At 32.6% G+C, this 18,293-nt stretch overlaps 1 protein-coding gene across 2 annotated transcripts in view; it reads left to right on the top strand.

Annotated features, from left to right (window-relative positions):
- The window catches only part of Grid2 (glutamate ionotropic receptor delta type subunit 2), a 1,380,466-nt gene that overhangs the window by 688,277 nt on the left and 673,896 nt on the right, over window positions 1-18,293 (top strand). The window contains exon 3 of one of the 2 annotated variants that reach the window (XM_027926658.3): window positions 16,963-17,247. The exons of the other annotated variant lie outside the window; for it this stretch is intronic. Coding sequence (XP_027782459.1) covers window positions 16,963-17,247 — 285 coding nt within the window. The remainder of the gene's footprint in view (window positions 1-16,962; window positions 17,248-18,293) is intronic. 2 annotated transcript variants of the gene reach the window in all.

Raw genomic sequence — 18,293 nt, 5'->3', positions numbered from 1 at the left:
ACCAGGAATACTATTTTCTATGTAATTCTCTCCTATGCATTTTTTTCTTCTTCTAAATAATAATATAAGATACCACCAAAATGGTTTGAGTTTTGGAAATAAAAGCTAATTTTATAAATTATAATGATAGAATTATAATTTTAGAATTAAACCAATTTCATATCAGTACTACTAGCAATTTGCCAGATGCATTAGTGAAATTCAGAGTCCTTTGGATTATTAGGTTTCCTCTCTCCACATCCAACTGCCTTTTTCTAAGCTCTTCCTTCCCTGTACCTCCCTAATATGCAAAAACAAAGGGCAAGAGTAGGTGATATTGGACTGCTTTGATCAAAGTAGAAAGCACTCCAGTGAATTATCAATAAGATTGGAGTCACCCAAAATTTCAGACCATTTTCACCTAATCCAGAGATGTTTCTTCCTTATATTTTAAGCTTGAAAGAAAATGAAATTGACATATTTTTTCAATAAATTTCTACTGCATCCTCAACTCTGGTTTCACTCTTCTAAATATATTAATATGTATTTAAAGATATTTCATGTTGATGACTTAGCTTAGTTTGTTTTTAGTGGAGCTATCATTGTTTTAAAAATTTCTATACGGAATCAATTGAAAAAGAAGCTTATTCCAATTTGATTTTGATACTTGTTTCCAATATAGATTTGGCAAAACATTCTGTTCCTTGTATTATAAATGGAAGTCATGCTTTCCAAAGTTAATTTAATGTTTTAAGAACAGTAAATGAATAAGACAAAGATTATCACATACTTATGCTTTAATACAAAGTCAAAATGGGAATATCAGCAACAAAATGTTTTAAAGTTTTTAAGAAGGTATGTTGTGATAAGACTACTAAATTTAATTTCTTTTTCCACTTAACTGATAAGTAGACAAAGAACCCAAGAGAGTTCTAAACATCACCAGAAAATCTCAACCTAGTTTTTAAAATTATGTAAAATGAATTATGTTTAAAGACGATCTCATTTAAATTCTGATTTAAAAATTCAAGCCATCAGGGGTCGTTGACATTGGTTTCTGCTCAGCCCAACCCCACACTGCTTTAGCAAGATATTTCAGGAACTTACACAGTTTGTACAAGTTTATTTACTCAGAGTGAGAGAAAATGTCAAGCTGATAGCCTTAATTATTTTGGCTGATTCCTGTGACTGTACTCAGTGAAGGGCCAAAAGAAATGGACTGCCTTTAGTTTATCACTCCCTTCCTAACTTACATGTAGCTTGAGGCAAGCCAAGCTGAGAAAATAAGTTGATCTTTTTCAGAAAATTCTAATAAAAGAAGTCATAAAAATACAGAATATGAATATTTCCAGAAAATTTGGGAAATTTGTAAGTTTCAGAAGTAATGCTTGAGTTGAAAGAATTTTCATGGAATTCATAGTTTTCTTATATTATAGTATCAAACACAGATTTGTACACCATAGGTAGCTAGTAGTCATTTGTTGCATCAGTAATGATTCAGAATTTCCTGTACTATCCTAACAATTCATTTTCCCCATGGTTTTGTAAGCATCTATTTAAATGAATCTCATCTTCCCTTCCTAATAGAGTATATTACAGTCTCTTTTCATGTACCCCCTTCTGTTAAAAATTCAAATTTAAAAATAATGGCTAACATTATATACCCAGAACTACCCTCAGATGTATTTACTTGATTAATTTTTACAGAACTTCTCAGCAGTATATATTCATGTAAAATGAGATAAGTGAGACCCAGAAAGGTTCAGAAAGTTTTCTAAAGTCATACTGCTAAAAATCCTAAGAACCAGAATTAACACCAAGAGGGCTGGGGATGTGGCTCAAGCGGTAGCGTGCCTGCCTGGCATGCGTGCGGCCTGGGTTCGATCCTCAGCACCACATACAAACAAAGATGTTGTGTCCGCCGAGAACTAAAAAATAAATATTAAAAAAATTCTCTCTCTCTCTCTCTCTCTCCCACTCTCTCTTAAAAAAAAAAAAAAAGAATTAACACCAAGATACTGTAGTTGTAGAACACATACAGGTAACCAGCACATCAGAGTTTAGATTTTACTCTCTTATAAACATCATTGAAATGGCACTGTTCTTTTCTCTCTTTGTATTATAGATTCCACACAAAATCAACTGTGAATGATAGCAAGATATATGGAGAATAGTAACACTGTAACTTCACTACACTTGTTTCATCTCATTACTATTAAACCTCTACTCGGTAAACAGGCCATTATTTGAAGAGGATAAGAGTGATTGTAATCACTATTCCTGAATAAACATGTGCCAGGAAAAATTATGACTCAATCAGCAGTTCTCCCTGCCTGAAACCTAAATGACTACTTGTCCATGCCACTTATAATTCCCAGTGCTCTATGAAATTCTTCCACTTAGTCTAATACTACAACAAACCCTTCTTTGATTGCTATATGACAAGTGGCACTATCATAGTGAGGCTGCCCCAGAATCCAGAGTAATATACAGCTTTTAAAATTATCTTTCCATTAGTTCTCTTTTGTTCAGTTTATAGATTGTCTTAGGTTCCTTCAGTCTGTTCTAAATAAATAACCCAGACTGGATACTTAATCAACAAAAGAAATTTAAAGCTCACAGTTCTGGAGGCTGGGAAGTCCAAGATCAAGGTTCCAACAGATTGGTGTCTGGTGGAGGCCTGACCCTCATAAATGGTTCTTGCGACACATGTGTGTGGTAGAAGAGGTAAGGAAGCTCCATCATGCTTCCTTAATAGTGGTACTAATCCCGTTGAAGTCTTCTCATTATGTTATGAGATCCTGCCTTTCTGATGTAATTACTTCCCAAAGACAGTCCCCTTAATATCATCACCATGGGGGCTAAATGTCAACATATGAATTATGGGGTACATGCATTTTCAGACCATAGTATATAACATAACCCTCTTTTAGTTCACTCTGAATACAAGAGTAAGGTTGTCTGATGGTCTTTTTCCATATTGTCTTTCCCCCAAAAAGAAAATGTTCAATATTTAAATTCTTCTTCCACATTCATGATGCCCTTTTCCTTCCTTCTCATTTATAAAAATCAATTCTCCTTCAAGATATACCTTATTTTTATTCATTGAATATTTATTTATTAAATAGTTATTAAGCATGGATACTGTGCCAATAAAAATGAAGTTTTAAATGTTCCCCTTCTTAAGTAACTTAAAGTTCAGGTTAAATTAATCCAAATAACATTGTAACATTAAACAGCTATTTAAACTCAATTAATATTTGCATATTTAGTCATATGTTTCCTTTTAAATAAATGTGTTATCTATATCTGCTTAATGTAGTGTTGCCAAGACTCACGATGAAACTATTAGCTTCTGTATTCCTCTGTTTTTGTGTCCTTTTGCCAGGTCCTTAGTAGGTGATGAATGAGTGAATATAGACCTTTACATCTAATTGATTGTGATTTTTAGAAATCATTTGATTCAAATTGTATTTGAGAAAGCTTCAATTCAGAGAGTAAAAATCACGTGAATAATGAGTTTACAAACCATAATAACGTATAACTTTGCTGTTGAAAAAGTACTTTCAGATACATGTTTTAATTTGTGACTTAAAGAGCCTTATGAAGCAAATAGGGTATAATGATCCCTGTTTACTTCATAGGTATTTATGGTGGCAAAGAGATTAAAAAAAGTTTGGAAATGAAATTTCTAAAGTTATGAGAAATATAATTATGACATTATTACTGTAGATAAACCATTTCTTTGGAATTGGAACATCTAATTCTCATTAAAACAATTTCTATGGATGCCATTTGGGAAGAGTTGAGGGTGGTATGTCATTGTAGATGCTATCTAGTATAAAGTATTATGGGGTTTCATGGCACAACATAGGGACAAGAGTGTCATCATAAGCAATGCGATTTCTAGAAACTACTGACTTGATATACGGCCACGCAAAACCTAATTTATTCCTCAAAGTGATCTGTCCTTTCTCTAAAAAAGGAAGAGAAAATTTTAGTAATGAGAGTATTATGTTAAAGCTTTAAATTTTCTTCTTTTTTAGGGAGTTGTGGGGAAAGAAAATCATATGTGTGTGTATAATATATATAACATATTTAGAAGAAAATCGTTCCATTGCAATGAATAAGCTTTTCTTTGAACAGCCCTTAAATTCCTACACAGTACTAGGAAAATGCATTTAAAAATGTCTATAATGCCAGAACACTTTTAAAAAAGATACATTGTGAATAAAATACATTATACTCTTCATTGTAAGCTTGTAAGAGTCTAGTGATTCTCTGTTAGCATCCAACCTCAGCATGGAAACAAGAAAATAAAAATGTCCTTAGAATAAACCAGACATATGTAAAATCACCTTAAAGAAATAGAAGCACCATCAGGCCAAAGTGTCACCAATTAAGTTAGAATGTGCCAACCAGAGGAAAGGAAGGGGAAGAGAGGGAGAGAGAAATGTCATTAGGTGTCTCTTGGGAGAATTATGTTAAAAAACATCTAGTCTAATCACCACCTTTAATGCTTGAAGAAACTGAAACCCAAAGAGAAAAAATGACTGCATAGGGCACAGCACTGATTCACTTCTGAACTAGGACTACAATTCAAGATTCTTTACTTACACCCTAGGTCTCAGTCTCTACAGCTAATATATTCGCTCATGCTTTTCTCTGAAAGCAACAGTTTCTAGGCAATAATAGGAGGAATGGGGGCTTGGTTAGTTTTTGGCTTTTTATTTTTCCATGTTGATGTCTATGTTACAGTGATTGTCAGATCAGCTTAAAGTTTTGATTTTATACCTTTTCTTAGAAGAAACATGATCACATGTATAAAGGAATTGCCCACAAAATTAGAGTCAAAGATTTAAGTAAAGACCTTTTCAGCATCTTGCATAGTGCTGCTTAAAAAAAGAAAAAAAAAATAGGAGAAAGGACTTAGTAGAAAAGCTGTCTTTTGAAAAATTTGCCAGAGATTTTATGCTATACTTTTCAAGAATTATCTCCTTTCACTTCATAATTGGTGCTAGCAGGGGCCAAGCTACCTACTAAATGGTGTTTCTGACCTTATACTGTATTCCATGGTTTTGTGAAGTACATAGACAGTTTCCCCCAGAAAAACAAATGCTTCTGATAATATGTTGAAAGACATTATTAGTAAGGTTATAATATGAAAACAAACTTTAGTTTACAAAAAATTACTTTCAAATGGAGAATATATCCAAGTGCATTTCATGCTATGTGAAATGTGATTATCAAAAAACTGTGATAGTGATGATTAATCCATAAATGGTAACTGTGATCTAGCTCTTCTGAACTAGATCAACTACTTGTCTTAACATCATCAAGACAAAAATCACAGCTTAAATTAAAGATCAAGGAAAAATCAAAATCATCTTTCAAATGAATTGGAATGAATATATTATGTTAGAACAATCATGAATTTTGATAATTGCTATAAAATAAATAGAATAGCTACTTCAGTTTATTTTGAAACAAAAATTCCTCTGCCTGCTTTAAAATCATCTAAAACATTTATTATTAAAAGATCATTTTAATGTTTACAGATTAAATAGGGAAAAGACATGATATATTGCTATTTGATATATTGCTAGTACAAAAGCTTCCAAGACGCACAAACAATGAATTATATGGTTTAATCTATTACATATCACACTGCTTTGGGGCTTTAAGGAATATTAACTAAGGTCTTCTATAAGCTAGGCACATCTGAGTCACAAAAAAAAAATCACATTTCTTTTCTCATGGAACTTACATATGCTAATCCTATTACCAAAGAATGTCAATATTTCTAAACAGCATGCACTGGAAATGCTAAACAATACTTTTTTTTTTTTTTTTTTTTTTTGCAAAGGGCAGATTCTTCTCATTTTGCTCTTCTCACTATTGTCAACTCCATTTAGAAATCTTCTTTATCATCACGAGTGGACCATTTCTTTAAGAAAAAACATATTGAGTAACTTGAAATTGAGCTAATAAGGTTAAAAGGACATGCATAGTAATACTAACCTGCCTTACGCCATGTGTCATAGATTAGTCTGTGACTATAATGTTTGTTCAATTACCTATTCATTCAACAAATGTTCACTGAGTGTCTATAGTACGTCAGTGTCTATTCTATGTTTTCGGCATGAAGCATTGTGCAAAATAGACAAAGCTGTTGTGTAAATAATGTCAAAGTGGAAAAGAAAGTAAAAAAAAAATAGAAACAGACATGTAAAATAGAGTCAGATAATAACTATTAGGGAAAAAATTAAATAAGATCAAGAGGAAGTAAATAAAAAGGAACTATGAGAGATGGGCTGCAGGGGCAGAGGACTAATAGGAGGGAGGATGATGAAGGGCTGTCTGAGTAAATAGCACTCCAGGCAGAGGAAAGAAGAAGAACAATGACTTCACAAACAACAAACAAAAACATCAGAGTGGCTAACATAGTGTGACCAAAACTGAGAGTTACAGGATTTTAGGTCAGAGTCATGGCCACAGGAGATCATGGAGGGTCTGTAGCTTATGGAAAGAAAATTTCCACAAAGAGGAGTAATTTGCTTTCAGGTAATGTGTGTGCCTAAATGACACTGCTATAGAAAATAAAATATTAGGGTCTGGCGATGTAGCTTAGTACCATAGTGCTTTCCTAGCATGCACAGGGTCTAGCTCCAAATCCTGGCACCATAAAAGGAAGAAAGAAAGAATAAAACATTAGTGTAAAAATTATCCTTGGTAGTCCGGTACAGTGGTGCACGCCTGTGATCCCAGAGGCTCAGGAGGCTGAGGCAGGATGATTGCGAGTTCAAAGCCAGATTCAGTAACTTTGCGAGGCCCTAAGAAACTTAGTGAACCCTGTCTCTAGATAAAATATAAAATGGGATGAGGATGTGGCTCAGTGGTTAAGCAACCCCTAGGTTCAATACCTGTATATATATATATATATATATATATATATATATATATATATATATATATATATATATATATATTATTCTTGGTGATAGCTGGAAGCAGTGTACTGTCTTCCTAAGTAAAAGAATGTAAATATCTGTCTCAACATAACTAATGATCTGGGATTGAGTTTATAAGGTGAAAAGTATTGGTTTCCAAAAAGCACTGAAAAAGACAATGTTTAATCCAGAAGGCTTGCATGCATAGGTGATTACAATGCAATAAGTACTTCCAAAATGTTATAAGAACAAAGAGTAATTGAATTGACTGCTTGACTTGTAAAACAACAAAGAGAAAGTTATTCTCACCCTCAAAATTTAGAAAAAGCAGCCATTATGGAAAGCAGTATGGAGAATCTTTGGAAAACTGGGAATGGAACCAACATTTGACCCAGCTATCCCTCCTCAGTCTATACCCTAAATACTTAAAACAGCATACTACAGGGATGCAGCCACATCAATGCTTATAGCCACACAATTCACAATAACTGAACTATGAAACTAACCTAGATGCACTTCAGTAGATGAATGGATAAAGAAAATGTGGTATATATACATAATGGAATATTATTCAGCATTAAACAATAATAAAACCATGGTATTTGCAGGTAAATGGATAGAGTTGGAAAATATAATGCTAAGTGAAGTTAGCCAATCCCCAAAAGCCAAATGTTAAATGTTTTCTCTGATTTAAGGATTCATAATGTGGTTGGGAGGGGGCGTGGGAGGATTAGATAAACTCTAGCTAGGGCAAAAGGGAGGAAGGGGAAGGGAGAGGGCATCAGGGTAGGAAAGATGGTGGAAGGAAATGGAGATCATTACCCTAAGTACATGTATGAAGACATGAATGGTGTGAATGTACTTTGTGTACACCCAGATATATGAAAAATTGTGTTCTATATGTGTAATATGAATTGTAATACATTCTGCTATCATATTTAACAAAATTAAAATTTTAAAAATTTTGGAAAAAGTCAAATAATCTAAAAAATTATAACTTCCTTGAGCTTAACTTGTTTCAATATAGCCAAATATCCAAAATGCAAAGAGTGGCAAGTTCTATTAAGGAGAGACAGAACACATTTAACAGTCTAGTGTTTGAGAGAATAAAGGAGTACGAAAATACTGCCTTCCATGCAGGCTAGAAAAAAATATCACTCAGAATTTTAATAAATGCACTAATGCTAAGTGTGAGCTGCTATGTTTGTTTCGAATAGCAGATATGGGCAGTGGGGTTGGGGTTCTGTTATAGTCACAGACCACCAGTAAGTGCTCCCAAGAAAGTGGAACCAACAGGGTATCAGATAGAGCTGCCCTCAGTGGTATAGGCATGTTACAGGTGCTGGATGTTCTAGGTAAGCAGGCACAGTACTTCACACATTTATTTCTCCTTTTTTTTTTTTACCTACTCCATAAAAACCTTAAGATTGGGGGAAGGCAAAATAACCCTCTGGAAAGATCAAATGCTGCTGGTAAAGACACCTGGGAGAGAGTTAGAAAGTCATCTAAGTCCAGAATTATTTACAAATATCAAGCTGAAGTTAGCTAATTCTGGGGTCCAGGAAACTTTATCCAGGTGATTGGCATTATTGAGAAATTTCAGGGGCACACAACTTACCTGGGAATGAACTGGACCAGGTCAGCAGAAAACCGAGTGCACAATATTTTACCACAGGAGATGGGGCCAGGATTCACACAGGGACCTCCATTTGGTGCAGCTGTCAAAGGACAACTGAAAGCTGAAGGAGAAACAGAATCAACAATGAAAAGTCTCTTGCAGGGCAGGCCCCACTCCAAGTACAATGTAATGAAAAACTAATAGTTATTTTTAAGCCTGTAATGACAACAAAACCAGAAAACACACACACACACACACACACACACACACACACACACACACATTACATACTAACAGCCTGACAGGAGGAAAGGGTATGCTAATATATTCTACTACTTTCAGTCTCTACAGACCCTCAAAGCAATCCAACTGAAATTACAGGATACACAAAAATGCAAGAAATAGCAATCAATTTTCAGAAAGTAAAGTAACAGAAATACATTGAGCTATGCCCCAGATATTGGAATTACTAGAGACTATAAAATTAAGTGTGGTAAATGTGAATAATGGGAAATTCAGCAGAAAGAGGATAAACTGAAGCAATACATAGAAGGAAACTAAACCCAAGTTGAAAGGAAAGGATTATTCTAAACCAGGTGTAGTGGCACCCTCCTCCAATCCCAGATATTCAATAGGCTGAGAGGGGAGGATCACAAGTTCAAAGGCAGCATAAGTAACTTAGTGAGACCTTGTATCAAAATAAAAAAATGAAAAGGGCTAAGGATGCAGCTCAGTGGCAGAGTGCCCCTATGTTAAATCCCAGTACCTGCAGAAATAAATAAATAAAGATCAGATTGGAAATAAATGAAATAGAAAAGACAAAAAGTAATGGAGAAAAAACCAATGAAACCAAAAGCTTTTGAAAAAAATTAACAAATTGCTAATCCATTAGCTAGACTGGTGAAGAGCAAAAGAGAGATTTTATACAGTACCATAAGGGAATATTATAAATACCTGTATGCCAGTAAATTTGACAACTTAGATGAAAATTTCTTTAAAGATACAAACTACCAAGTCTCACTTAAAAGACAGATAAGCTGATGATTTCTATATCTATTGTCAAACAGATTTTGTGGGTTCAGAAATTTTCATTGATGAGTTCTACCAAATATTTAGGAAAGAAATAACATTGACGATACAAAAAGAATTCATTGAAAAAGTGTGACTACATTCCAACTCATTTACTGAGGCCAGCATTATCCTTGACAGGATAGCTTAACATTTGGAAAAAAGTTAGTGCAATTACCCATATTAGCAGACTAAAAGAGGAGACTTATATTATTATCTAAATAAACATAGAAAATTCAACATCCATTCCTGAAGAAACTCTCAGCTACTCTATTCCTGAACAAACTAATCTCAGGAATAATGAAACTACCTCAGCCTTATAAAGATTGTCGTCAAAACCAATTCTAGTCTTTAACTTAATTGTAAAACACCAATTGCTTTTCCTGTAAGATCAAGAAAAGGGTTAGATGCCATCACCATATCTATTCAATATAGTACTGGTGTTACCAGCCAGTGTAATAAGATATGAAAAAGAAATAAATGGCATACAGATTAGAAAAGAAGAAGTAAAGCAGCTCTTATTTGCAGATAACATGATATCTACATAAAAAATCCTATAGAATCTATAAAATGAAAACTAGAACAAATAAGTTAAATAAGGTTTCATGATTCAGAATCAAGCTACAAAAATCTGAGTTTTTCTACATTGTAACAAAAACTGGAAATTAAAAGTACCATTTACAGGGCTGGGGATGTGGCTCAAGTGGTAGTGCGCTTGCCTGGCATGCGTGTGGCTGGGGTTCGATCCTCAGCCCCACGTACAAACAAAGATATTGTGTCTGCCGAAAACTAAAAAATAAATATTAAAAATTCTATCTCTCTCTTTTAAAAAAAGTACCATTTACAATAAAAGATAAATGTATAAAATACTTAGGAATAAATCTGAAAAATAAATGCAAGATATATCTATATATATACATATATATATATGTAAATAAATACATTGCATAATATATATTATATATATTGTATATATATATAATATACATTGAATACTACAAAAGGTTGCTTTGGAAAAATTTAAAAAGATGTAAATAAATTATACAATGAAAGTACTGTGATTTTGAATTGAAGATGCAGTATTGTGAATATGTCAAAAATTTCTCTTTGTATAAGCCCATAGACTGCTTAAGGAATATAATTAGTGTATAAATAGCATGATGATAGGAGGGTATGTGGAATAATGGGAAGATATGAGTTGAGTATGAAATGTCAGAAAGAATTTTATATGCCATGCTAAGATTTCAGGATTTTTTTTTTTCTTAGCAGAAGTGCCAGTTCATTGACAGTTTTATTTGTCTTTAACTTTTCATTTTTAAGCAATTTTAGATATATAGAAAAAATTCACTCATAGCCCTCACCCAGATCCCTTTAATGTTCACTTTTTACATAGATACAGTAAAATTATCAAGGACAGTCAATTGACATTCATAGAGTATTCTTAACCAACTTACAGATTTTGTTCAAAATTTACAAACTTTTTCACTCATAACTTCTTCCCATCCTGGATTCTTATCTAGGATCTTACATTGTACTTAGTTGTCATTTCTCATTAGTCTCCCCTTGGTTGAGGATCTTCAAAACATGGGAATGATATGATGAGTTTTTAAAAAATACACACTGTTAATGGTGTGGTTGATTGAAGAAAGGATAAGCTGAGACTATGAAATCACATGAACTTGGAGAGTTTCATTAATTCTGTTAGAGATGATATAGGTTGAATGGAGAAACTGGCTGTAGATATTTTAAGAGGGGAATGGTTATGAGAAATATTTAGGATGTAGAATTAAAATTATGTGTTAAGAGCTGGGGTTGTGTCTTCAGTAGTAGAACACTTGCCTTGCATGCATGGAGCACTAGATTCAATCTTCAACACCACATAAATAAATAAAGTAAAGGTAATGTGTCCATTAACAATTAAAAATTTTAAAAAATTATGTTAGAGAATAAAAGAGAAAAAGTGAAGGTGACTTCTGAGTCTTGGCAATGCTATCTGGAAAGATAGCAAAGTAGCAACAATTGAGAAAGCAATGTAAAATATTGTTTGGGGTCATTTTCTCTTCTTACATAAACATAAATGCATTGCTATCTATCTTTGTAGCGAGATCTTATTTAAATTATTTATAGGATACAATTTGTTGGAATATATTAAATATTGTGTCACTCATTTTGAAAGAATCAGTTCTAAATCTGAGAAGTTCCCTATTATGAAGAACAGTAATTCTATCCTTTCTGAAGTTATTTTTAATTTATACATAAAAACATAAAATGGTACATACTAATGTGTACCATATAATGTTTTGATTAAATAAATACATTGCATAATGTTTAAATCAGGTTAAACATATCTATCTTCTCAAACATTTATTATTTCTTTTTGGTGAAAATTTTCAAAATCCTTTTGTGCTATCTTTTAAGAATAGTAGTTTTATACCTAGAATTTATATAAAAGTATGGGGAAAGTTTCAAAGACAAACATGTAATATGATCTGGATTATCATTCTTTTCAAAATTATGTTTAATTCTTACTCTTTGCTTGTTGGGATTATGAGATAAAGGTCATATTTTACCAGATAAAACATTCTACACTCATTTAGTTTTCTGAAATCCAGTTGCCATGTTTTCTGTAAGGCTTTGATCAGTTATAGAGTATACCTTGGGAAGATGTTTTACATAGACTGATCATTTTGTAAATCTGCTGACTGTAGGAAGAACGTCTTTCTAAACATAGTATAAAGCAAATCATTACTGAGTATAAATATTTGACAGTTTTATTGTGAAACTATTTTTAAGCTTTTGAAGAGCTAAATAAATTGTAATAAATTTAATATAGAGACTAAAAGCAGATATTTTTCACGTAAGTAACAGAGAAAGGGTGATACTCAAATATGTAAGTTCTGTTTCAAATTAATAATAGAAATTATAATGATTCTCTAAAAATTGGAATAAATGCTAGTTGATGATTTTGTGCTTCATGACTTGAAAAGCCATTTGATTTTTATCATGCCTTGTCAAGCACTGTCAGATGTTTAAGACGTTTCTTTTACCTGCTTTTGGAGTATTCATTAAGAATAAAAATATATATTTTGAGTGTGCCTGGAAATTTTCGAGGTACAGTTTCTGTGCCTCAGGGAATTAAGGCCACAAATCTGGGTTTTCAAAAGTTTGTTTTGTTTTGTTTTTAGTTTGGAACTTCCTTTTTATAGTTTTAAGGCAGTCTCACTAATGTGACCAGAAAAAAAAAATCTGCTGATAATTGGAAACTAACAGCTACCAAAAAAATAAATAAAATAATAATGATAATAATCCCAGTACCACAATAGGAAGTTGTATATTGGCATTTGGAGCACAGAGTATTGTGGGAAGGGATTCCAATGTTTAGTCTTTTTTACTGTATTGGTCCATTTGTGCTGCTCTAACAGAAAACCAGATACTGGAAAACTTATAAAGAATAGAAATTTATTTTTCACAGTTCTGGAGGCTGGGAAGTGTAAGATCAAGGTGCTGGAATGGAATAGGGTCTGCTTATCTCTGTATCCCGTGGTAGAATATAGAGTAATGAGAAAGGGGCAAGAAACTCAGGCTTTTACAAGGAACACACTTCTGCAATGACAGCATCAGCTTCATTCATTCATGAAGGCAGTGTCCTCATGATCCAAACATGTCCATCAAGCTACAGCTTCTAATACCACTGCATTGGGGATCAAGTTTATAACAGTATTAGCTTTGGGGGGCCCATTCAAACCATAAAAACATGTGAAAGGTATGTGCTAACGTCCTGATGAGATCCAAGGAAGAGGTCATATCAAGGTAAACTGGTCCTTACAAATAAATCAGAAAAAATATCATAAGGAATATTTGTATTGTGAGTGGATGATGTTATCCCCAAAGACTCCACCAAGTTCTCATTGAGTATTTAGTAAAAGGTAACCCATTTCACAGCACTTAAAAGAAAAAGAAGACTTAAACTGCTTAGTTTTAGAAATGAAAAAGATAGTGCACATGAACTTTATTTAACTTAAATGTATACATGTATTCAACCAACTTTATTTCCATAAATGCTGAATGACCAAAATGGGTCAAAAGTGTTACTTATTGCAAACAATATTAGAAAACAAACAAATAAACAAAAACAGTGTGCTTTCAGCAATTAGTACAAGCTCCAGACATCTTTGATAGTGTTAAAATCTCAAACAGCTGGAGTCACAAAACCACAAGCTGTTCAATACTATCTCTATGTATGGATGTGGAGTATGTACTTACATACATAGTATAAATAAATCACAGAGGTCGAAATAATAGTGGGGAAGAAAGATGCAATTGAGAATTCCTTGGTTTGGATTACATTCATTAAAAAAAAAAAAAAAAGTGGAAACGCACAAGCACACTCTGATCTTCCTAGCTCAGTTCTCAGACTCCATCTAATGTACTGGTGTATGCATCCTTTGGAACTAAAACTCTAAATGATTTAATCTTTTAACAGACAATCTCCAAATGCGGTTTTCCTTATGGAAATCTCTATCTTTTCTCTGCCATGCAAAATGTTAAGTTTACAAACAAAAGATTCTCCATTGTTTGTTTGCTGTGTTGAAAAGGATCTTGGGCTATAATTAGAAATCAGCCTCTTCTATTTCTTTCCTTTCCTTTTTTCTTTGTAGGTGATATATGTGATTTCTTCCCAATTGTGAGAAATAATGGGTTGGGCACTATAAGAGGGAAGCATGTTTATAATTTGCAGCCTACTAATATCCCAATCTCTTCCTATGAGAAACCTCACAAGATAATTATAGTGCTTTCTTTTTTATTGAATTTTAGAATCTTTATTAGAATAGAGTTCCAGGATGCTAACATATGAACAAATCATAGTCAGCATAGCAGTTAAAGTTGATTTTGCATATTTGGAACATGTGATGTCTCAATTACCATTTAGATCTAACATGTTATGTTTTGACTATAGTTTTTGATAATTTCTATTTTGATTTCATAGGAAAATTTTATTTATTCTTGCTAGGATGGGTAATTCCAAAATGCAGGATGGGTAATACCAAATAATAATTTTAAAATGATACATTTGCTAATGAAACTAACTGACCTCAATGGATGCCAGAAACTAGAGATTGTACCAAACACTACATCTTATGTCTTTTCTTATACACATGCTTGTGTTAAATTTGGATTTAGGAATCAGGCATAGTAAGAGATTAAAAATGATTACTAATAATAAAATAGAAAACAACTATATAAAAGTTGTAAAAGTTACACCAATGTGGTCTTTCTCTTAAACTACCTTATTGTACAGTACTCACCCTTCTTATGATGATGTGAGATGGTCAATTCCTACGTGATGAAATAAATAAGGGAAATGGGCCTAGGCATGTGACATCGCATTAGGTTCCTATTGACCTTCTTATTGGGATACCACACTGTGACACCGTGACAGTCTATCTTATAACTGAGATGGCTGCTAAGTGACTGTCACATGGGTAGTGTGGATGAAGAGATCATTCACAGCATGGGTGTGATGGAGCAGATAGTGTGAGAGTTCATCAGGCTATCAGAAAGGCATGCAATTTAAACTTATGGATTATTTCTGGAATTTTTCATTTAATATTTTCAGACTGCAATTATTTATGGGTAAATGCATTGCTTGGAAGAAATAAGATTATATGCTAAATCAAACTGATTTGTTATTTTTTTTTTTAATTTTTTATTGTTGGTTGTTCAAAACATTACAAATTTCTTGATATATCATATTTCACACTTTGATTCAAGTGGGTTATGAACTCCCATTTTTACCCCTTATACAGATTGTTATTTGTGATTAATATATAACTCTCAAATTTGAAATTTCTCCTTCTAAATCTGAAGATTAAAACACACAATTTTTCTGTAATGTTATATGTAGCATAATACTAAAGCTGAATTTTTTGTTTAAAAATTTTCAAGGTATAATTTTATAACTTTTATGTTGAAGGTATATAAAATGTTATATTTACTTAATCACATGTAACTAGTGTAATCTAAAGATTTACTGTAACCAAATACACTTTAAGAAACTTATTTTGACTTTAAATGCTAAATGAGTTTTTAAAACAAAATCTTTGAAAAATTAATTTCTACTTGCTTTTATGAGTATAGTCTTGTTTAAGACAATAATAAAACAAACTTTTAACCAGGATTCTTGCATGTATTTTTTGAAATTACATGTATAAACTCATATTGCTTTCTATGCATGTTAAGTTGAAGAACATGAGTTGAATGTGATTTTTTTTTCTAAAACTTCAACCTCAATCAATTATGGTTTGCATTCATCCTTGATGCTGTCTTTCAAATTTATTTGAAATCAATATAACCTCTCTCATGAGGCAATTTTTGAAAAGTATTTTCCAAATAATTATTAATTTACTTTGTTTCCATTGTTTGACTTAGCATCAATCATAATAATGTATTTGATTTTATATGCTTATTGTTGGTCTTGTACTTCTAAACTTGGATTTTAAATCAGCCTTCATTAACTCCCCAATTAATTACATGGAAGGGCTTACCATTTATATTTTCCTTTTAGGTGTTTTGAAGAATTATGTTAAACAATCTACATTAAAGTCTAAATTCCCAGAATGTTATACTTAGAATGCCTAAAATCTAGAAAAATATCTAGATTTATAAGTAATTATAAAAACTGAGCTTCTCAAATGGTAATAGTGTTATCTGGATTCTTTCTGAATTTACTTTTCAACAGAGGTCATAACCCAGTTGGTAGAAACTAGAAATTATTTATCTGGGAACAAGAATAAGGTAGTTGTTAAAATTTAGTATTTTGTTTGCCTGAGATTTTTCTGTCAAGGAAAAGAACAAAAAAATTTTCATCTCTCCAGTTTTTTGAGAGAAAAAGTATCACCAAATCTTTCATCTCACCTTCATTTATTCACAGTTTACATATTATATATTTTTTTGAAACCTCATATTATATACTTATCAAAGAATCATCCTTTCTCTGAAATGTAATTGATGATTATAGAAATTTAGCTACCATTATTTGAATACCTAGCTTGTGGGACTCAAATAAAGAGACACTTTGTTATCTCTGATCCTTGCAATAATCCTATCAGATTTGTGCTATTTTACCTTTTTCACAGATGGCAAAATTGAGCCACTAGAAGGTAGGTAATTTGCACACAGTCACATAGATAATAAAATCAGAATTCTTAAACTGCATTCCAACAGCACCTTATAACTTGTGGAACCCCTTATATAGAATGCTCCTTTAATTTTTTTTTGCATAGTCAAATGAAAGAGAAAATATGCAAAATCCATTGACCTCTTCAATATTACTATGCTCTCTTGCAGCCTGTGAACTTATGAATCAAGGCATCTTAGCCCTGGTCAGCTCCATTGGCTGCACATCAGCAGGGTCCCTCCAGTCATTAGCAGATGCCATGCACATTCCCCACCTATTCATTCAGCGCTCAACAGCTGGGACCCCAAGAAGTGGCTGTGGCCTCACCAGGAGCAACAGGAATGATGATTATACTCTCTCCGTTCGTCCACCTGTCTACTTGAATGAGGTTATCCTAAGAGTGGTCACAGAATATGCTTGGCAGAAATTCATTATATTCTATGACAGTGAATATGGTAAGTGTTTATAATCTGTATGAATTTTATAAGTAGATGTTTGCATGAAAAGTAACCTCATTAAATCCTGAAAAAAATTTCAGTAGCTTACTCATTATTTGTGGTTTTCTTGTCATATTTTTATAAACCTAGCAGCAACAACCAAACACTTTGTTAATGCGATTAACTTCATCCTTTTGTATTAAGTACCTTTTGAAGTCAAATTTAAAAATAAACACCTATATCTGGTGCTCAGCTTACAAATGTTTTTGAAATAGCATGACTCTGATACATCTTGTTTTTTCACATATCACATCATAAAGACAATAAATACTGCCATTCTTTTTTAAAAAATGTACATGTTTCTATAATAATAAGAACATTTTGGATAGATTCTAGAACACTGAGAAAACATAACTTCTTAATTACTTTTAAAAATCTGACAACCTAGCTGGGCATGGTGGCACACACCTGTAATCTCAGCAGCTCAGGAGGCTAAGAAAGGAGGATTGAGAGTTCAAAGCCAGCCTTAGCAATGGTAAGGTGCTAAGCAACTCCATGAAATCTGTTTCTAAATAAAATACAAAAATGGGCTTGGGATGTGACTCAGTGGTCAAGCGCTCCTGGGTTCAATCCCTGGTACAAAAAACAAACAAACAAACAAACAAAAACCTCACACCTTGCTTTATGCACTGTGTCAACTTTAATATCTATTCAATATTTAACCCTTTGAATTTGCTGAAATTATCACCTTATTGTTAACTTATCATTAATAGTGCACATTGTTTTCAATGTGAAATTTCACAAAAATACAAGGTAGAATGAAAACAATGTATTTAATCTTCTAAGATAAAACAAAAAGCATAGTCTCTAAATTTACCAGAATTTGAGGAGAAAACACATTGTCACTGTATAGTTTTGGTACATTAAGATAGTAAGCAAAAGCATATTTTCTAACTGACAAATCCCAGAGATTTTCAAATATAATTTCCCTCTTATTTAATCAGTAGCGGGGAGAAGTTGAGATGAGTATGATCACATTAGGGGCAATAAACAGATCTCAATAA

This window comes from Marmota flaviventris, chromosome 7 (genome assembly GCF_047511675.1).
Source record: "Marmota flaviventris isolate mMarFla1 chromosome 7, mMarFla1.hap1, whole genome shotgun sequence".
NCBI lineage: Eukaryota > Metazoa > Chordata > Mammalia > Rodentia > Sciuridae > Marmota > Marmota flaviventris.
Note: the sequence above shows the minus strand (reverse complement) of the source record. Positions and strands in the feature narration are given on the sequence as shown.